This window comes from Dreissena polymorpha, chromosome 8 (genome assembly GCF_020536995.1).
Source record: "Dreissena polymorpha isolate Duluth1 chromosome 8, UMN_Dpol_1.0, whole genome shotgun sequence".
Lineage (NCBI taxonomy): Eukaryota > Metazoa > Mollusca > Bivalvia > Myida > Dreissenidae > Dreissena > Dreissena polymorpha.
Genome location: NC_068362.1, coordinates 45,984,307 through 46,006,198, shown reverse-complemented (window position 1 = coordinate 46,006,198; position 21,892 = coordinate 45,984,307). Strand labels below are relative to the sequence as shown.

Below are 21,892 nucleotides of genomic sequence, written 5' to 3'. Positions count from 1 at the left end.
TACATGAAAACAATAGTTATGTGAATACATACTACTTGTATGATAAGTAAGTTTTTTATAACAAACAAACAAGAACTCTACGAAAGAGGCTATTTTTATTATACTGTAATATACTGTAGGAAAGAATTTCATTCATACATCAACCGAGAGTTCATACCAACAGATTATATTCCCGAAACAATTGATCAGACTTAAAGCCACACACCTTGAAATGAACTACATGGCATAGTAAATTTGAGTATAAATAATAAACATATTTTATCTATGCCAATTAGAATATATCTGGTGGTTACAAGGTAGAAATCCGTCTATTTTGCGCTTTAAAACTTAAAAATAATCGCGTTTGTCAAAATATACGTATACGTAAAGAAATACTACTTTCGGTTTTAAAATATTTTTTTAAAATAAATTACTTGCTTACTAGGCTTTATATTTAATGACAATTTTGCACACTTTCAAATTGCATCTATATGTATTGATTAACATGTATTTCATTTCAAGGTGTGTGGCTTTAAAAGAACCCGTCATACTTTAAAGAAATCATTAATTCAAACAATATACAAACGTTGAAATTATGACAGAACCTTTAAAAAATGAATATATTAACATATTCATGAAAATACAAAAAATGAAGACCAAATTAAAATAAAAAATAAACAGACGATGTAATAAGTTAACATGTGGTTGACTCTACACTACAAATAAAAAGTCCAACAAACACGATCTACGTTGTTATATGTTCATTAGTATATACTTTTGTTTACTGGCGTTATTAACTTTAAGTTTTAAGATATGTCTACTACAGCTGGGCGAATTGTGTTGGCATAGTCGCTTTAAACAAAATATATATATAATTATTCCAATATAGAAAAATACGGGGAAGGGAATAAAGCATCTTATACAAAACAGTATATACAATATATATATTTCATAAAGAACTACGTTTTTTTTCTCTAACCAATCTTTTAGGTAAGTAGTAGAAACTGTGAAACATAAGTCAGCTGTCGTAAAAAAAATCAGCAACTAGAAAAATAAGAGCACTCGATAGCAAAGATAAGCTTAAACATTTAGTGATTGCGCTGTTTTCAAACCGCAAATTTCGGAACAATAACTTAAAATAAAAGATAGATTCGTATTAAGACGAAACACTACATAGCTACATTGTATTGTATTCATATTTATACTATGTACCTGATAAATAGTACCATTTCGTGTACTATATTTAATTGCATAAATCTCTGACATGATCTTCAGTTAATATTATGATAAGTATAAATTACTAATGAAATGTTAGAATAAAGCGTTTTTGTTATTGCCTACGAAAGTATGTACCATACGTAATTAGGAAACGAAAAAGACTGGAATGTGATTTAATTCCATTTAAGTTCAGTGTATTTTAACATACAAATATATAATATACAATAGTTGTGTGTATTACAAACAAAACAGTGCTCATATCCAATGGGAGTTATAGTTAACCGCCAGTCGGTCATTTTGCGAAGTTACTTTTATCGAAAAAGTTAAATTGATACATTAATAAAGTTACCACGTGGAGCAACTAATTTGGTTTTACTCACAATCTGTCAAAAAATGTTAACGAAATTTTCTTGATAAAATTGCAACTTTAAACAATTTAAGATAGGTATAAGTCAACTTGCTTGTATTTTGTTGGTGGACTCTTTATGTCGAATGCTTGCACGCATATTGTTGATAATATATTTTTTCAAATATTTCCATGAATTGAGTTCATCAAGTCAGCTAAATTTTATGAAAACTGTTGTAATGTTAAATTAAGTAAACCCAAGATGGCGATTAATAATCATATTGACATAACAAAATAAACAAAATAAATTATTTCGCCCACTTCTATTGTTTCGTTTTAATATAAAACGTTTGAAGTTCAATATAACATGAAGAAACATCGAAAAACAATATTTTATCAAAGAAAGCTGACAATAATCTCTTTTAATTGTATCGAGTGTCCGCCATTTTGAATTTTGCCGAATACTAATTATGGTAAATTCGATTATAAAATGTATGCATATTCGGTATATCACATTTTACGTAAAAATATTATCAAACCGAAGCTCAAAATATGCCCCGCATTTACCATTTAGAATATGAACCGATATATGTTTTTTGTAGTTTCACAAAGAAATCAAAAAGTAATTCGAACAATCAGCTTTTATCAAATATATAGATGACATGAAGCTCCAGAATCATTAACAGAATAGAAATTCCTGTCCGCTGGTTTTTAATTTTAGGCGTATGGCCAATTGGTTCCGCTATACAAGACCATACATACAATATTAAACACACAACATTATGAAAACTGGATATACCGCCGTGGAACGACCATTTGCAACCATTGTGTGATTAAACCGTTCATGAGTAGCTGAACAAAACACTTAGTCAATTATTACTCAAACACGACAATAGTGTTAACAAGCATTAACATTAACCTCATAGCATCTTATTTATAAATGAAAACCAATAAAACGTATAATTTTATTCCAGTTAAATTATTCAATTGTTAAGATGTCCATAGTAAAATACTTGAAACTTTTTGAGGTGTGATGAAATGAAGTTAGAACAAATATCAGTTAAATCCCTTCTTGTTAAAAGAGGATATCCCCTCGGACAACCAACTAATAAAGAACAGACCAGCCCACATGATGACTCGAAATTGTGTTTATAGCGGTAAACAATTTGTTAAGGGGTATAAATACTAAAAAACATTCATGCATATTCAAACAAACCACAGTTATAGTAAAGCAACATACATACTCAAAATCAACCAATATTTCGTAAAATATTTCATTAAAATAAGTTTACGCCATGACAAATCTGTATGCCTTATAGCAATTGCCAAAATTTTAACGATATATGTGATCTGGTAACATAAATTTAACGAGATGCAAAATGTTCGTTTTTATTTTTTTGTGTGACAATATATTCCATGTGCATTTCCCGCGACGATATCCGAATATTTACGAGCGAACGCAAGATAGGCTTTGGGCAGTTCGTGAGAACTACGTCGTGCTTCGGACAATAGAAGTGATTCATACAATCGAACTATATTTGTAAATACTACGACGTTTAACTAGATTTTTTTCACATTATGAAATCGTTGATACAAATAACGGACAACAATATTATTAGTGGTTGTGCTCAAAGCGTGTTCAAAGTACACAAGTATGTGAAACTAAAAAAGAAAACTCTACAACATGTGTAAACAATAATTGTAATGTACTATACGTGTACTTGTTGTTTCCGGTATAAGTATAGCTTATCCCTAAAAAAAAACGAATGCAGTTCATAGTCAATCCCAATCAAACAATTATGAATTATGCATAACACGAGCACATATTTTGGTAAAAACGGTGGATAAAAAATAAATGTAAATAAATCTGCAACATATAATGCTTGTAAACATATAGTTTACAAGCATTTGTAACACAATAATTTTGCAAGAAAATCTTTCATCAGTACATGTGTGCATCAATGAATTCATTTACATCACGAAAACAAACGCCATCGACATACATATTAGCACGATTAAATTCATTAAAATAAAGAATGCACACATCTTAATCACACACACATATATATATATATATATATATATATATATATATATATATATATATATATATATATATATATATATATATATATATATATATATATATATATATATATATATATATATATATATATATATATATATATATTATATCTAAATATTTTTGCTTTAAACAGCTCATGTTCATTTATAGCATGAAAAAATAAGACCCCAAAAAACAATGCGCACACAATACACTTATATCTTCCCATAATCAAAATATATGTGAACAATATCCCGTACTTTTAAAACCGGAAAGAATAAAATTAATTTACATGTGCACCATTTACAGTTGTAACATCTCAGGGAAAATAAAATCAATGCGCTATACATGTGATTAATATACAATTATTTAGTTGAACGAAAACATAAAATAAAATATATGTACACAAGATATATCTCGGAACCAACAATATACGTGTGAAAGTTATACAATTATGATATCTATAAGGTTCATGTAAAGTGTAAAATGGCGTATTCTTCACATAGGAATACTTCAATAAAATTATGGCAATTAATTCAATTTATATGTCAATAGGCTCGCAAATACTTGAAGAACATATCAGTAAATGATAATATAAAAAAATTGACACAAAATGTTGCGATTGAAGAAATTTACAGCGCATGCATGAACTTATCAAAATAACAAAAACGGAGGTAAATTGAACAAATTCCTTTGGTCAAACTGTTGTATACACATAATTTTAGGTACTACAAATGGAAAGTCCACACAACACACACCAACAATCTTAATATATGCAAAAGAAAAAAAATCTAAAACTGTCAAAATTACCAAATAAATTGGGAACTATTTTAAGAATGGTGGACTTTCCAGTGAACTTTCATTTTTAGATTTACTGATAAACTCGCAATACAGTACTTAGTATAGTTACAAAATGACACAATGACACAAACTAAACTATATTACCAAAAGGAAAGCACGTTGAATGTTCAATTGAAATATATAGAACTCGGAAAGACGACTAATTGGCTACCTTAAAACAAATTACGACAATGTGTATATCACTGCTCGAACACCATACACGTTCGATAAATTTGTGGGGCATAAAAAAACATCCGGTTTCAAGGAAGTCGACATAATACTATTTCAATTAACGATCTAGGCATACTATTTGTGGGATCGGAACAATGAATTATACAAATGTTGGACACACGTACATATATAACCAATTGAACACATACTATCCTATAAAAACCTTTTCATCGTTAAAAAAAACATGTGTTATTGTCTTGTCATGTTTACTTCTTCAGCTAGGCGTTATTTGCTGGAAGTATATTCGGAAAATATTTCTTTCGAAATTCGATCATTTATACATTATTACCGATCCATTTTTCCAAAATATTTATAATATGTTTATAAGGTAATTCAAAGTTATGTAATCGAATAAATGTCATATCTAAGCAATATTTAACAAATTCGTATATGCGGATACATACAAATTGCTGACCAAGATGGACGACATATGAAATTAAATCGGGAGGAGACTCAAATGTATCAATATTCTATTGAATTAGTGCATTTCACGTAAGTGTCATTGTTATGGAGATAATCTGAAAATGATATATTTTCAAGAAATATATTTTATAACATCATAACTCCTCTTGATCGCATGCTATGCAAGTGAAAACTTAGACTTTTTCCAAAATCTATAAATAGCGATTCGAGGGATAGACATGTTCATTTTGAAATACGCATAGTGTCGTTGTGGGGCTTTATTGACGCAATTCAATGGTAGTAGTACCTTAAATATAACTGGCCTATACTGTTGGTGGTTTTATTTAATTCATGTGTGTTATTTTTAATGAATTTGAGAAGTTGCCATTACTTGGAATATTTTTGCTAATAATGACATTATTACTATGATTTGTGAGTGTTTTTTTTGGAAAATGTATACATATGTAGAAAAAAATATGTAATTATTGAAACCATGTGTAAATTTCATTAATTTATGTTGGGTATTACTGATCATTTTTATATGTTTCATTTTCTGCTATGTGGGGTCATTTTTGCACTTAACATGAACCTTAAAATTCAAAATACATATTCACAATATAATGCCATTTCTGTAAAAAAACAAAAACTAAACAAAATAAAAATACAAGCATTCACTAGTAGATGTATCTCAGGAAAATTGAGCCATCAAATATGTACATAGATTTGCATCAGAAAAAAAAACATCTAAATAATTACTTTAGATATGCATTCATTAAATTCATATACATGTATAATATCCAAGTACATGTGCTCGATAGAGATTATTTATCTCATTAACAAAAAATATCGAAATCGATTCTCTCCATATACAGTCGATTTATGCCTCAATGATATATAACAAAGAAATTATAATGCATTGTTCCAGTTCATTTATCGCAATTATAAATAACATCGAAATATATGTTTACAGATCTTTGGAAAAACACGCTTCGAGATAAATGCGCACGATATTCAGTTTTTTAAAGGAAAAAGTAACAGAGAAATATGTGAATGCAATGTGCGTACACTAAACAGTTCATTCATAAAAGAAATATATATATTTTTTCATGATTATAGTTAATATATTTCTAGAATAAACAAAATCGAAGTACAGAAACATGATTTCAAGTTCACTTTCTTCGGACAATACACGCATACAAATATTAACACTTCTAATATAGCGTAACGCATTCATTCATCCAATGTTACAAATCATGCTTGTCAAAAAGATGAAGCGTTATAAGACTATTCTCAAAGCAATCTATGTATTTTACTATCATGCAAAAGCAAACTACCCCATCAGTCATAAGTAATAATATTTTGTAATATTAAAACATGACTAAATTTGATTATTGATTCAGCAAAGTAGCCACGTATTTATTCTAGTTAGTAAGTATACCATGGATCAAGCAACTATTTGACGAATTACAACAACCACATTTATATTTTGTATTTGCGTAATATATAACAAAATCTACAATCTTTAATTTGACGCGTTAAGAATGAAACTTATAAATATACATACAATAATACTCATAACTCATATAAGCATAGTATATTTGATTTCGCTATACTAACTTCCATCAATCAATATGAACTTCAACCATACTTACAGGCTAAAACAATTCAACAAACGGAAGAAAAAGGTAATTCAAGCATATGAAAACAGCAAAATAGTTCTTGGAAAAATTGATCAAAATTGTAACGGAAATCTGGAACTCCATATATCTAGAAAAATATATGTTCAGTATAATCCATGTTATGAAACAATGATAGTTTCATGGAAATAAGTATACTTGATACGGTATGTAATTGCAAAATAAATTAACAAGGGTCATTTTCATTTGCACCGCCATATTATTGTGTGTTATGTTCAACATCCAGCACACTCCGCACTACGAATATTAATCCAACAGTATGTTGACATGCGATTTTAGAAATGAATATACCAAAAACTGTTTTAAACTTTATATTTTACATTATTCAGCAAACTAGTGCTCTAAAATCGCATTCTTTCAATAGAAGTATTCATCAATGCAAAATATGACGGATGTAAGCTGAACTCTCGTTAAAGTTTTGAGTATTTTGCCGCATGGAATTGCGATAAACGTAAGAAATACATCAATATACATGCAAATTGTACAGCGTTATTGTACATCAAGATTAACATAATACCAGCAAATTCGTTGAATTGATATCCCCGCCAAATAAATTGTGTTTATGGATGGGTGTAGAACTTAAAGAAAAGGTATAAATGAAGGGTTGTGCCTTTTGTCAATTTTTTTTAACTCATTTGTACATGTGATGGGTTTGCAGACAATAGCATGCCAAACAATATCATCCAGAGTAAAGGACGGATGCACAAGTCAGCGACTATATAGTCTCCCTTGTTGTAGCACAACATCTCGAACCTGTAATTTCTAAGTACAAAGATGTATACATTATTCTGGAAAAATGCTGGTCAGTTTAGGGGTTTAACGTACGACCTTACATGAAGATTTTGTGTAACCTTGACCCTTGATGTGAATCGTATGACCTTACATGAAGTATATTGTATAACGTTGACCTTAATCCTAGACATGAACCTTGACCTTAATCCTAGACATGAATCTTACATCTGACACACGGCAAGGAAGAAGATGGAGAAGAATTATGGAATGTTATTACAGAATCCACTGATGAAAAGTAAAATAATGGCTAAATAATAAATATTTTTACAAATATGTGACCTTTGATGTGTGACCTTGACTTTGGTCAAAATCACATAGGGTTGCACTGAGAACAATTACATCAGGACATTTTGAAAATCCATTTCAGTATGGTAGAATCCTTACCTATTAAGGCATATAAAATCAAAATGTATGATTTTTCCCTTTGTGTGTGACTTTGACTATGACCCTAGCAACCTGGATCTTATTTTTGACACTCAGCTAGATAAGGGAGAACAATTGTGGAAGGTTATTACAGAATCCCTTGATGCATAGTAAAGGAATGACTAAATAATGAATAATTCATCAAATTTGTGACCTTTGACCTCAATGTGTGACCTTGACCTTAGCTCATAGGATTATGGTGGTTGAATGTGAAGCACCCCCAGATGATTGAGAACAACTATGGTAGGTTTCATGGCGCTAGATCATGTTTTAATGGAGATAAAGTTCTAAGCTAATATTTAAAAGCATTTGTTTGAAGATTCAAAGGGCCATAACTCCGTAATTAACAGATGGTGTACAATGCCCTTAGGCGTGCATCGTCTTCTTCTCGATATATATAATCATACCAAGATTTTATGAAATCCGCCAAAGCACTTCCAAGATATGGCACCGGACAAAAAAGTGCCGGACGGACAACGCCATAACAATATCCCTCCACCTATGGCGGGGGATAATAACCAGAACTCACATCACGAAAGGAAGCGTTAAATAAATAATTTACTGTTAGAATATCATGTAAGGACATAAAGGAAACACAGACACACACAATTAACATATATATCTAAAAGAATGCACATTATCGTTAATATGTTTTTCAAACTAAATCTTGATTTGGAATTGTTATTGTGATACATTGTTTACATATCGGGATGTAAAAAAAACATTTTGGTTTGTTTGTCTTTTACAATATAAACTATTCCTCTCCACTTTAAAAGATCCATACATGTGGATAAAAAATCTGATGCCTTTGATGTTTTGTGCGAAGGGACAATCGCATGTCTGTTTATTAAGTGGGGCGTGCATACCCATTGAACGCTCTGTTGGCAATGGTGTTATGCTGAGTGACACTTGTTGAATTTTACGGCTAGTCCTTTGTTTTCAGTGGTATTGATATGTCCCTTGACAACTTTGCAGTAATTGGTTTTAGGTAACCATCGTCGGTGCTGATAGCGGCGCCCTGTATTGTGGAACGTTAGTTTGAAGGCTTGTCTCTCTGACAATCTCGTCGTTCTCATAATACTGGCTTGCATGCACATCAAGGTCTGCTAAGTGATCATAATGGTTTTCCATCGGACCACGATCTGCCAGAGTTGTATAGTCTCTCCCCTGCATAATAACGTAAGTGTGATCTGGCTGCTGTTCATAACGAAGCTAGGTTATACAAATATATTGAAGAAATTTATCGTTTTGCGGATGCACAATTCTTTTAAATATCATCTTGTATGAATAATTTTTCCTAATCAAATACGATTTAATTCGGACATTCACAGCCTCGCTATTAATTGCAATCACTTTTAAAGCGTCTGTTTTAACAATTAAATTACTATCAGTTGTGACTGATCATTGAATACTACTTTGACGTCATTTTACATTTTAGCGAGGAATCGTCTACAGACCTCGTTTTTATTTACTCAACAGTGCAAAACACATCAATTCGCATCTTGATTCTTCTCATATTTGGTTTTTCAGGTTTAGAAAGAATCAGCCAATTATGTACAGTGGTCATTACAGTAGCATATTATTTAAATGGTGATTTGGGCGAAAAACTCACCTTGTGATCGTTCCAGATTGAAGTTTTAAAATTGCAATTAACAAAAACAATTTTTCTAAATTTTTTGCTCACTCCCTCGTTGCTATTTTGTGTTTATGTTGGTTTGTATTGTGCTGTTTTGTACTGTTTGGGCAATCGGTCACTTGCCTTAAATAAAGGACCAACTAATTGTTTTTAATGAAAACTCAATACTGCTCCAGCAGCTGGAGTTTCACTTCTTTATATTGATATGCAATCGCTAATATTTTAAACATACCTTGTATTTTGGCAATACCCGAGCAAAAAGGTCGATAGGCAACGAGGGAGAGAGCAAAGGATTAAGGAAAAGTGGCTCAATTTGACTACATTCGTCTTTCTCAATATCTAGTTGCTTTAATAATTGCACGCTTGTGTTGTATCATCAACATTACTGATCGTCTAGAGCAATAACATATAAATACTTGTGTTTGTATCAATGGGTTGCAACGTACAGCATCTATCGGAGAGGTAACGCATTGCAGAATGTGTTTGGGGTCTGTCATCGGATGGGTATTATGCCTCCTGCGTCTTCTTTGACAAAGGTTTAATGTAAAATACAGAACAATAAATACAAATAAATACATTAATATATCAATAAATAAATACATTTAAAACAATATATTAAGTCATTAGATATAAATATGTAAATACGTTATTTCAAAATCATTGATAATACAAAACAAATGTGCACAACAAAGTGAAGGGAGAAGCAGAACTGCTCTGGAAGAAAGTTACCAGCAGCAATCAAACTTCCTGTAACCTCCAAGGTATCCCAAATCTTACGATACCATTGATGCCTATAGGAACAAAAAGTAATGGTCGGTATAATCCGTCGTACGAAAATGAAGCGGTGACAAAAACTAGCCCTTATGAATTTGTCCCGCATTCGCTTGGTGACGTTACACTTACACACACAGGAGTTAAAGAAGAGCATTGGGTCCGATAAATACGTGAAGATGATTGAGCAAGTTGAGAACTTTCAAATCATACATATTTAAAGAACAGACAATGTTTTCAGACACTATAATTTCTGAGAACGTACACAATGCGAATGTTTAATACCGGTGTAATGAACGCTTGCTCGAATAATCATGTATGTTTTGTCGTACATCACATTATGGATTATAATTTCATTCCATCGGATGTACTAAGTGAAATCGTTTACAGTATACCATTTACGTTTCCTTCAGTATCTTGCACTTCTCATTGAACACATGTACTTTTGACAAGTAACGTTTCAGCTTACTTCAGTGTTATGATGACAATAACTGCAACAGTGATGACAACCAACAGAGCGACAGCGAGCCCAATGCTGATGTACACAAATATTGACGATTCCGTAGTCGACGAGGCAGTCAATGTCGACGATTTCGTAGTCGATGAGGCAGTCAATGTCGACGATTCCGTAGTCGATGAGGCAGTTGATTGTGCTTCCGGTGCTTGAGATGTTGAAGCCTCTACATTGTGAGAGGAACAAAAAGCAATAGATACAAAATCAAAAAGGCGCGTTTAAACAGTTCATATTGCTGCACAAGTAAAATAATTTCTCTAAAACGTGCCTAACGACAGAATTTAAAAACTCATGGCCGGAATATTTTGATGGGTCAATATTGATGTACCCCAGTTGTAATACTTTGATTTAATTGATGTTATCTATTATCATGAATTGCTAAGTTTCTAACCTCAAATTTTTGTTGCATTACTCACTATTCCCCCCCCCCTAATTGTTGTCCAGTCTAGCCTGGCCACATAATAATTATTACTGACCATTTTAATACTTAAAGACCAGTCAATAGAATTACATATACAATTCTATAAGTTTGTGAATTATCTTAAAGTGACATTTTTTGCTGAAAAATAAACAATATTAAGAACAAGAGGCTTTTTTGGCATAACTTATTCGTACCCAACATTTGCGTACTCACATTTTGTTTCATACCCAAAATTTTGGGTACGAAACAAAATGTGGGAAATAAAATGTTGGGTACGAATTAATTATGCAAAAAAAGCCTCTTGTTCTTAATATAGTTTTATAAAGAACTGTGGATTGTCTAAAAGTCCATGTACACTGCAGCTATGCCAAATCTTAAATTAAGGATGCTGATAAATGACAAGCAATAAAAATAACACAGTAGTGGTGATGTAGTTAAACTTAAATTGATGCTTTTATATCCATCCTCTTCAAAATCATCGTCACACCAGTACTGTCAGTACTTTGATTCATGTAATCGTTGGTATAAACGACAAAATATGTAAACTGAAATAATATTAGCACAAGATCATCACCCAATGCTAGATTGCTCAATGCATAAGATTAACTGGTACACATACTACTTTATACATGTTTGGAAAAGAGGACCTGATATTGACCTAAGGTTAAATAATACGAAAAATAGTATTTCTATTTATAAATAATATCTTCATGAAATTACACCGGTATATGTTCATATAAAACAATCATACAATCGAATATGGGGCTTTATACAAAGATATAATTCGTATCTAATATATGCATTTTTACTATTGTCACGCATCCATACCTAGCAACAACGGTGGAATATCTAGCATAAATAAATACAGTACTTGATTCAATAGAATTCATGAAATTTGGTAAATGACCTTAAAAAATCCTCGTTATAAAGAAAATACAAGCGATGAACATATTGAATTTTTCAGACTTTCAGGCTAGCATTATACATGGAAAGCAATATGTTGCACTCGGATACAATATACTGTCCACATGTTCATTAAAATTGAGTTGCGCTACAGGAAAACTAGATTTAATACATGAGCTTACAGTACTGTATCGTATAAATGCACAAGCTAATCTGGGATGATGCTGGTCACATATGTATTTAGCCCGAGCTGATTCAAATAATTCACATGCTTATATCAGTGGTAATTATTGTCATCAAAGCGCTGCTCGGACCTGGATTTTAATTATATTAATCAGGTTACCATGCCATTGAGGGCCAGAAATAAATCTGATTGAATACACCGATTCCAGAAAAAGCCATATATTTTGTTTTCATACGTGTACACGGGTCTCATATAGTTCACTCCAATTTCACATCAAACTTGTGGATAAAAGAACAGATATAAAAATCACATTCAAAATGATGTGCTGAACGCAGAAAGGCATAACGAAATTGCGCAGCATCCTGTAACCCACATGCCCCATCTGCCTAATATAAGGAAGAATGGGACACTAGGGTGGCAGGATTCTGCGCCCTATAATTATAAAGCAAATTTTATTTGGAAAACCAATACATTAACTAGTTATGTCAGTGAAACTAGTTGTATTAATTTAAGTGACAATCTTGTGAATGAAAATGCATGTTCATGAAATATGAAATATTAAAATTAAACATGCCATAATAAAAACATTTCAGAAGGATAATACTTGTATTACTGCACGCACCCTTTTTAAATCCTAGCTGGAGCACTAATTCCTATATTCAAAATCACACCAATAGAAGTAAAGTCTTAATTAAGAATATAATAAAAAAGCAATCATTAATTGATCGCGCAATAATTTGCATATAAGTATATATAAAGCAACGTTTATTTTATGCATTTAATGTGCTGCGCTCCAGACAAATTCAAACAATATTTATAAGTAACATGAGTGTGAAGTAGCTTAAATAGCTGAAAAGTATTTGCATTTATCAAAATAATGATATGTTGTATGCTATCAAATAAAAAGGCACCATGCATATTATCTTGCATATAATCTCTGTTATGTAATCAAATATACCTCCACGAGATATTGAAGATTGTGAAAATTAGTTAACCTATATACTCACATGTGCAATCAGTTGTAATATCATTATGCTTAATTGTCATTGCTTTCTACAAAATATACTTTTATGGCGTTCCTTCTGTTACTGTATGATGTGCAATGCCAACAAACTAGAAAAATTTGAAGTTTCAGACATTACATGTACCATGTTCATATATACTTTTACTCGTCAATTCCTTCAAACTGTATGAAACTTTCTAAGGAGAAATTTCTAAAAGAGTGTTGTGCAATCATGATCCAAAATAGATACATATTCATATAATAATGAAACATCAAAGAATTACAAATGCAATATACTCCAGATACGTGTAGCTGAGATAGTTTCGTTAGCATTTAAATCGCATACAGTGGTTAACCCTCATGTTAGAATTTAAGAACAGAAACTGAAGGTAACACAAATTTGAGGCTATATTTATTGCATAAACCCTTTCTGTACACGAACCAGAAGTTTTTAGCACTTTCTATCATTATAATAATAAACTGTGTTGTGACTTTTCTAAATAAGACTTGAACAGTTAAATTGCACAAATCAAGCAAGAAGCCTATCCTGTATAAATGAATTACACCAATTGGATATATCTGGTAGAATTTGGCAGTTTAAAACACAAGAAAAGATTTGAAAGGTACTGTAAACAATCATAATGCAAAACATGTTATCTTGTTCATACACAGTTTGTTTTTTCCAAGATTTCTTCTGTACTAGTCAACCCTGGGTCCTGCACCCCAGTTTAACATCTCATGCAGCATATGAATGTGTAATAGGTTTTAACAGCGCTCATAGTCTCGAAGTTGCAACCATCAGATTGTGACGCCAGTGTTCTGCCAGTAGATTCTTTAACCAGCTCAAACTTTCACACATTGTACAAAAGTGTGGGAAGGATAAAGGACCATCACCGCTAGAGCTTTACTATTTTTAACAATTAAATAATGCAAAATGTTTGACAGAAAGTTATTTTCGGATAATATCATCAAGCAAGAGGGTTATGAGCCCGAAGTCGCTCATCTGATACCCCAAGGAACCTTACTTTTCTGACAAGGTGGAGTTCAAAATAATGAAAGTTCTTTATAATACATACATATTTAAAAGCCCATAAACACTACAAGTCAACAAAAATTTCGTACTATGCTTCTCAAAAAAACAAACACATACGAAATAAATGTCTTTTATAGCAATAGCCAAAATGTTAACGCTATATGTGGTCTGGGAACATAAATTTAACGCGAAACAAAATGCACGTTTTTAATTATTGTATCATTATACATTGCATGAGAGTTTCCACCTACGATATCCGAACATTTACGAGCGAACGCGAGATTGGCTTCGGGCAGCTCCGGAAGCACGACGTAGTTCTCAAAAATACGTCGTTCTTCCGACGCTGCCCGAAGGCAGTCACGCGTTCGCTCGTAAATGTTCGGAATCGTTTCGGTGAATTAACATGAAATATATTGTCGCACAAAAAATAAAAAGAGCATTGTGTATGTTGTTAAATCTATGTTACCATACCAAACCAAGCATTTAAATTTTGGCTATTGCTATAAAGAACATTGTATGGTGAAAATTATTTTACGAAATATTTTGCGAAATATTCGTTGATTTTGAGTATTTATGTTACTTTAATGCGTCGTCCCATTTTTATTTTTGAACTCGGCTGAGATAGCATTGCAACAAATGTTCTGACCGCGGTTCATGAAGATTTGACAACGAAAGTGACTTCTATGAAAGAAAGATTCTTTTGCAAATTTGACAAAGTGACCTATTTTTGGGGCTCACATATCTTGTTGCAACCTAAGCTGAGGTTTCATTAGGACAAATGTTCTGACGAAGTTGCATGAATATTTGCCAATAAATGTAACCATAGGAGCGTAAAAAGGTTTCACTTTAGTCATAAAAGGCATACCCATTGCAGAATGTGTTTAAAGGAACCGAAACCATGTTAGAAATTTTGCCAAGATATTATGAAAGCAAACGATATGACCAATGTTTCGTGAAAATTTTACTCTGATTGTCACTTCAATAGTGTTACCAAGCTTTTAATATAGCATACAATTGACTTTTAAAGTGTAATCAAGGTTACATTAGAGCCAGAAAAGAAACGCTTCCCCACCACTGGCGGCGATGTATTTCAACAAACCGGAACCATTTTCTAAATACGTTCAGATGTCATTTGTTTTAATAATGATGGCCATGTTACTTTATGGAGCCATTTACAAGCTAAACAGAGATATAACAGGGACAAAATTTCTGCCAAAGTTTCATGAAGATTGGAAAAAAAGTGTCCTCTAAAGTCTTAACAATGTAATTGTGACGACGGACGACGCATGACAGAAAAATGAACACAAATTCTTATACACGTTATCATCATACCGTGTGTCTGCCTGCTGCAGATGAGTTCCGCTTTGGTAACGTTCAATATGTATCGGCCCTTCAGGTGCGCGGGTTCATTACACATGGCGCCGAATACGTTGATCTTGGACTTGCCGCCCTGTTCTGTCTCAAGGAGCCATCGCAGCTGGCAGTCGCAGAAGAGCGGATTGTTTTCGAGATCACTGGAACAATTTTTATCTACAGCTATTTAAGTGTAAATTACAGTTTTACTACTAACTGGAGGCCTTCAAAATAAATTACGATTCCGATATGTCGAATAGAAAAGAATGTGTAATATAACAATTGTTTGTGACAGTTTTAGGCTTCGGTGTTGGTACTTCACAATCACTTGACAGAAAATCAATGGTTGTTTAGCACATGAAATAATGGTTGAATTATAAACATTATAATACCTACTAATTGTTTAGTTTTTTTTCTTTTTAACAAACGATAACTGGTCATTTTTAACCATTGAAAAAATAACATCAGGAACAGACCTTTGATTAAACATTCAAATAACATTAGTGAAAACATTTCAAAGGTTTACCGGGGGAATTAATAGAACAAAAAGTAATATCAAGCGAGCTCCAGCCAAAACGAATACCTGTCTGCAGACTATGTATACAAACACTTCAATTTTATAGTAATATGTAAATATGAGATATGTACATGCATAAGAATGCATGTTTTAAAACAACCTGTGTTAATGGGAGAATTCTTTATTTTCCCATACACTTGTGGATTGGTTTGTGCGTTTGTCAGTTGAATTTACAACGTAAAACTCAAAACAAATTGCATTCTAAATATGGTATTTTTGTTAAACATTAAGAAACATGTACTCAAAGTTTGCGTGAATATCGCTTTAGATTTTAGCTCATCTATTTTTTGAAAAAAATAGCTATTGTCATCACCTGAGCGTCTGCGTCGGCGTCTGCGTCGGCGTGTTTAGGCCCACTTTACTCATAAAGTATCAAAGCTATTGCATTTAAATTTGGTACACCTACTAACTATCATGAGGGGACTGGGCAGGCAAAGTGAGATAACTATGGCTGGCATTTTGACAGAATTATGTGCCCTTTTTATACTTAGAAAATAGACAATTAAGTTTAGTTTTGTGTTTAGTTCCACTTTATTCCTTAAGTATCAAAGCTATTGCTTTCATACTTGTAACACTTACTGACTGTGCAGACAAAGAAATGTAATTCTGACTGGCATTTTGACAGAATTATGGACTCTTTATACTTAAAAAATTAAAAAGTTTTGTGTTTAAGTCCACTTTGCGCTTAAAGTATCATAGTAATCGCTTTCAGACTTGGAACACTTGCTAACTATTATAAGGAAACTGTACAGGACAAGTTGTATAACTTTGGTTGGCATTTTGACGGAATTATGGCCCTCTTTTGACTTAGTAACTTTGGAAAATTTGTTAAATTTTGTGTTGAGATCCTCTTTACTTCTAAAGTATTAAGGCTATTGGCTTCAAACTTCAAATACTTTCATGCTATCATGAGAGTACTGTACCTGGCAAGTTGAATTTGACCATAACCTTTTCATTACCTTGACTCTCAAGGTCAAATTACTTTGACTAATCAATAATTACCTGACAAACCACAATAAACTCCACCCAAACCATCCCCAACACTCCACCTCAGATCCATAATAAATGACCACACCCACACACTATACACCCTCTCTACCCCCACCCCTCTCTCCTATTTAATTGAAGTATTGTTTCTGTTTATGTTGCAAACAGATTACAATTGGAGAATGAACTTACTGTTTTCTAGGGTAGAAATACATTGTTTTATGAAATTATCCTTTTTGAAGAAAATCTAGTGTAATATGTTTGAGGGACTTTGTAATGTGTAATGCGAAAACCAAAGAGGTCTTCAAATCTCAAATTTATTTGATATCATCTAAAAACTGTCGTTGTTTTTGTCTAATTTAAATATACTGATTTTCTCATATTCCAGTATCTTGGTGTTTGCTTTTAAGATTTTTCCCATTTTATAAACCACCATTTTTTAACAATTATCAGTACAGTTAACATATTGAACATGGTTTGCTTTTGCAAATTTGTTCTTTGTTTTTAGTCGCAAATGACTACAATATGATTTATTTAAAAAAGCGCCAGCCCTGACGATACTTTACATATATTATCTTTCTATGTAGTGCAAGCGCTCAAAAATATACACACATCATTAACGACTGAGTCTTTGTTTAAAAAATATCATTCATTGGCTTCTCGAGTTTTCAGTACAGTAATTTGCAAATATAAGTTTATTTATATGAATTACACCTTATACTATCCAAGTTCACGTGTTGAATATAAAACTACAGTTATCTTAATACTTTTTAGGTTTGAATACTACAATACTGCATTTTGATTGTCTATTCTTTCGTCGCTTATTTCCTAAGTGTATTGTATTATGCATTTAAATCAACGACAAAGCAAATTGTACCTAACCAAATAAGGTTTCTCTGACATTTGCAGTTTCCAACAGTCAACTTTTTTAGTATTTAAACAAACACTCTTATGAATTTAAATATTGAACAAGCCAGAGTTATTTGGTATATAATAATAACTCCATTTATTATCAATGCATGTATAAGTAAATACGATGTAAACAACGGAATAAAGACGTCCAAGCAAAAAAGTGTTGTTATCTCCCATCAGAAAAGCAGAAAAATAATAATCTCTAGTCATTCGTCGTGGTTTAATCGTCAAAATGAACATGCAATTTTTGAACGCTTAAGTTTATTATGATTTATCCTTGATTGAATATATAACAATATTTTAGTTTCATAAATTTATGTTGCAAAACTTATGAAACACATTTTATTTCATAAACAAATGTCAAAAACACGTTTGGAAAGTATGCATGGCACTAATGGTAAATGAAAACGAATCAGACCCGAAATACCCCATGTTGTTAACTTAATCTTACTCACTTAAGCGATGCTATTCAGCAGTGCTTCATATCGTATTAGTCAATTATGAAAAAAATGATTAAAAGGTGATTTGTAGTTTCAAATCAACTTATAGTTGAAGAAACAATATGTTTGCCTACACAAACCACGGTGGAATTAGTCACCTAAAACTTGCAATATTTAATAAGTTTTAATAACGTAAAACGGAGTATATACAGGGATAACAATTTATATTGATATGGCCAAGGTGATTGTAAAAGAAAAGTTAAAAACAACTTTTTCAATTTTGTGATTCGAACCCTCGAACGTCTGAGAATCAAATCAACACTCTCTTTTAACATCACAAAGGCTTTTCATTGAACGTTTTGCGTATTTTTTATAGTTCAACACCCATTCATGGAAAAACATCTGTTCGTAGGACACTGATGCCTCAGCAGTCCTCTTTTATATCAAACTTTAACGTGTCGAAAAATGAATCAAAATATCATAATTCAACATGAATGCTAATACATGTGTTGTAAGTTTCATTCCTCTGTCAGTTTACAAAAGACGTGACAAACACAAAAACGACAGACAGAAAGAAGAACAGATTGTCGGAACAGAAATATCAATACTTGTACTCATCGTAATAAACACCATGGTATAACCACTTATGTGTTCCTTTATTCTTAGCAAAATTACGGAATGCGTGTTTGTTAATTATTGTCACATAAAATTTGATGACCATTCATTTTTATTGTTTAACTAATATTTTTATTAGAACTTCAACACAGAAACATGCATGGTACCAAACTGTACCAAATAAATATATTAATAATGAAACATTTATTAATTATATCAAACATATTAATACTATCATATAACTACTCAGCTAGATTTATCGCGTCTGAAAAATGAATAACGAATTGGTTAATTATTCCTTATTCGAAACGAATACAGAATTGGCGCTTCACATCATATATTTTTTTAACGTGTAAACACTCTCCATATATACACACATATATATATATATATATATATATATATATATATATATATATATATATATATATATATATATATATATATATATATATATTAGCGTTTACTGTATTTTCATTGTACAATTGTACCTATTTATATTATTGTTCGTTGTAACTTATTTGAACAAAACAAGCAACTTGCATTTTCTCCGTAAAATAATGACTTCTTGTGTACAACACTCTTTAATATAACTATAGCAATTATTATGCATCTAGTTTTGATATTAAAAAATATTCTAACACGTTTCTACTTAATTCTATATATTAATAATGTAATAAATACATTTCTTTTTCCTGAATAAGGAGCATACAAATTGCCATATTCATTATTCAAACCAAGTAACGAACTTAAAGTTGTGAACGAAAGAAATAATATAACATATACTAAACATAAACTAATACTTTCCTAGTGTAATATACTGTACTACACAACTATAGACTGCATTCAATTTTACATTAAAATAGTTGTTTTAAAATATGTATTTATTAATAAGAAACTGGAATTTTTAACTGAACAAACATTTTCATAGACGAAACTGTTACCACTTGTAAATCATTTTACATGTAAGTGTGCTTAATAATATACATTCCAAATACTCCTAATCATCTAGTTCCTTCTTGCAGCATTAATGAACAATGAACTTGTATAAGCCGTGTTTCTTTTTGCAGCCAAATACGGGAATGTTTTTTTTTCTGAATTTAAATAATATTTAAACATTGAACAAACTTTGCTTCATAAGTATAACAATGAATGAATTTAATATAATAAAATATAAATTCCAGCATATTTATTGATTTATGGATTTATTGAATAATTGGATTACTGATTTATTGACTTATTGATTTATTTACAAATTGACCCTCGAATTATTTTGAAGTATTGGTGTATTGATTTATTGATTTATTAATGTTATTGATTTATTGATGTATTGATTCATCAATTGCCTAGTTCCATTTTTCGCCGCTGTATAAAGAGCGAGGAACCAGATCCTTGTTTTGCATCCAGGCCGATTTCTTTTACTTATTGTAAAATGGATTTACAAAGAAAAGGTGTGATGTTATTTCGCAGTCAAAGCAAAACACAATTGAAAGTATTGCCTTTAAGTTTCCTCACATATCGATAATACGTTCCTAAGATCTAGCGCAGAGACCAACACAATGCTTGCAATTGTATTCAAGTTAGACTTAAATATATATTTTTATTCTCACTACAACTGTATGTAAAAACAAATTGTGAAAATATATCTTACCAGACGAGATACGTTGATCCATTTTAATGGAAATGGGTTTTCTGAACCATTGGTAGACATATTTAAATGAGTTATAATAAATGATATTTGCAAATTGTAACCAGTTCGCATTAGTTATGATTGAAAAAATAGATAATCTCAACATTAAAAGTTTACATTGTTTATGTGTGCTAAATTTGATCTGAACACGTCTTACAGTTCGGTTATGTTCGGCACTCCTTCAAATACACCGGCGTCTATGGCTTCGAGACTGTTGTTGGATAAAGACCTTTAACAAAAAACAACGTCAAAAAAAGCGAATCACATATACTATGAAACATTTGGTAAACTATTTTAAATAAGATATTAATTGTTCAATAAGGATTGTGCGTACGCCTTTACATGGGAAAGACAAGCATGTGTCTTTATTGAATAATAAATGATAAACAGCATTCTTACAAGAAAGCAACAATGTGACAAAGGGACAACAATAGAGACTAACACATGTATATATTAACAACTGGACGATATGTTTTTCAATACAAATCATGCGTCTAGTGTTACTCACAGTATTTGTAGTCGAGTCAAGCCGTTGAACGCGGCCCGAGAAATATTTCGTAACCGATTGTAACTCAGGTCCCTGAAGAAAAAACAAACAGTGCCATATGACTAAACGTTCAAACAATACAGGAAATACATTAAAAAGATTATCGGTTTTGATTGAAAGAAGACTTACAGTTAAAAGATGTATTGATAATATAAAGAACAGATGAAATCCCGTCAAATCAGTGAATGGGCTATTCAAGTGATAAGCCAGTAGAATTATCTCAAGCGAGCCCATGATAAATAAAACGCAAACCTGCTTGCTGTTTGCTATTTGAAAAGCACTGCAATCGCATATTTATCTATTTAGATTGGGT

At 31.6% G+C, this 21,892-nt stretch overlaps 1 protein-coding gene across 1 annotated transcript; it reads right to left on the bottom strand.

Moving 5' to 3' along the window:
• Positions 1-3,779: 3,779 nt before the first annotated feature.
• On the bottom strand, positions 3,780-21,641 carry LOC127840944 (uncharacterized). Its single transcript, XM_052369409.1, has 6 exons — positions 21,541-21,641; positions 21,190-21,261; positions 15,791-15,972; positions 10,870-11,080; positions 10,076-10,154; positions 3,780-9,160 (listed from the first exon to the last, which is right to left on the bottom strand). Exons 3-6 carry the CDS (start codon positions 15,873-15,875, stop codon positions 8,978-8,980), a joined length of 558 nt encoding a protein of 185 aa, XP_052225369.1. The 5' UTR covers positions 15,876-15,972; positions 21,190-21,261; positions 21,541-21,641; the 3' UTR covers positions 3,780-8,977.
• Positions 21,642-21,892: the final 251 nt, after the last annotated feature.

Excerpts from the sequence above, each read along its gene's own strand:
- LOC127840944 (XM_052369409.1), bottom strand. The coding sequence starts at position 15,875 with ATGTGTAATGAACCCGCGCACCTGAAGGGCCGATACATATTGAACGTT. Across the intron at positions 11,081-15,790 it reads CTGCAGCAGGCAGACACACG|AGGCTTCAACATCTCAAGCA; the intron begins GTATGATGATAA and ends CTCACAATGTAG. Across the intron at positions 10,155-10,869 it reads ATTGTCATCATAACACTGAA|AAGACGCAGGAGGCATAATA; the intron begins GTAAGCTGAAAC and ends CCTTTGTCAAAG.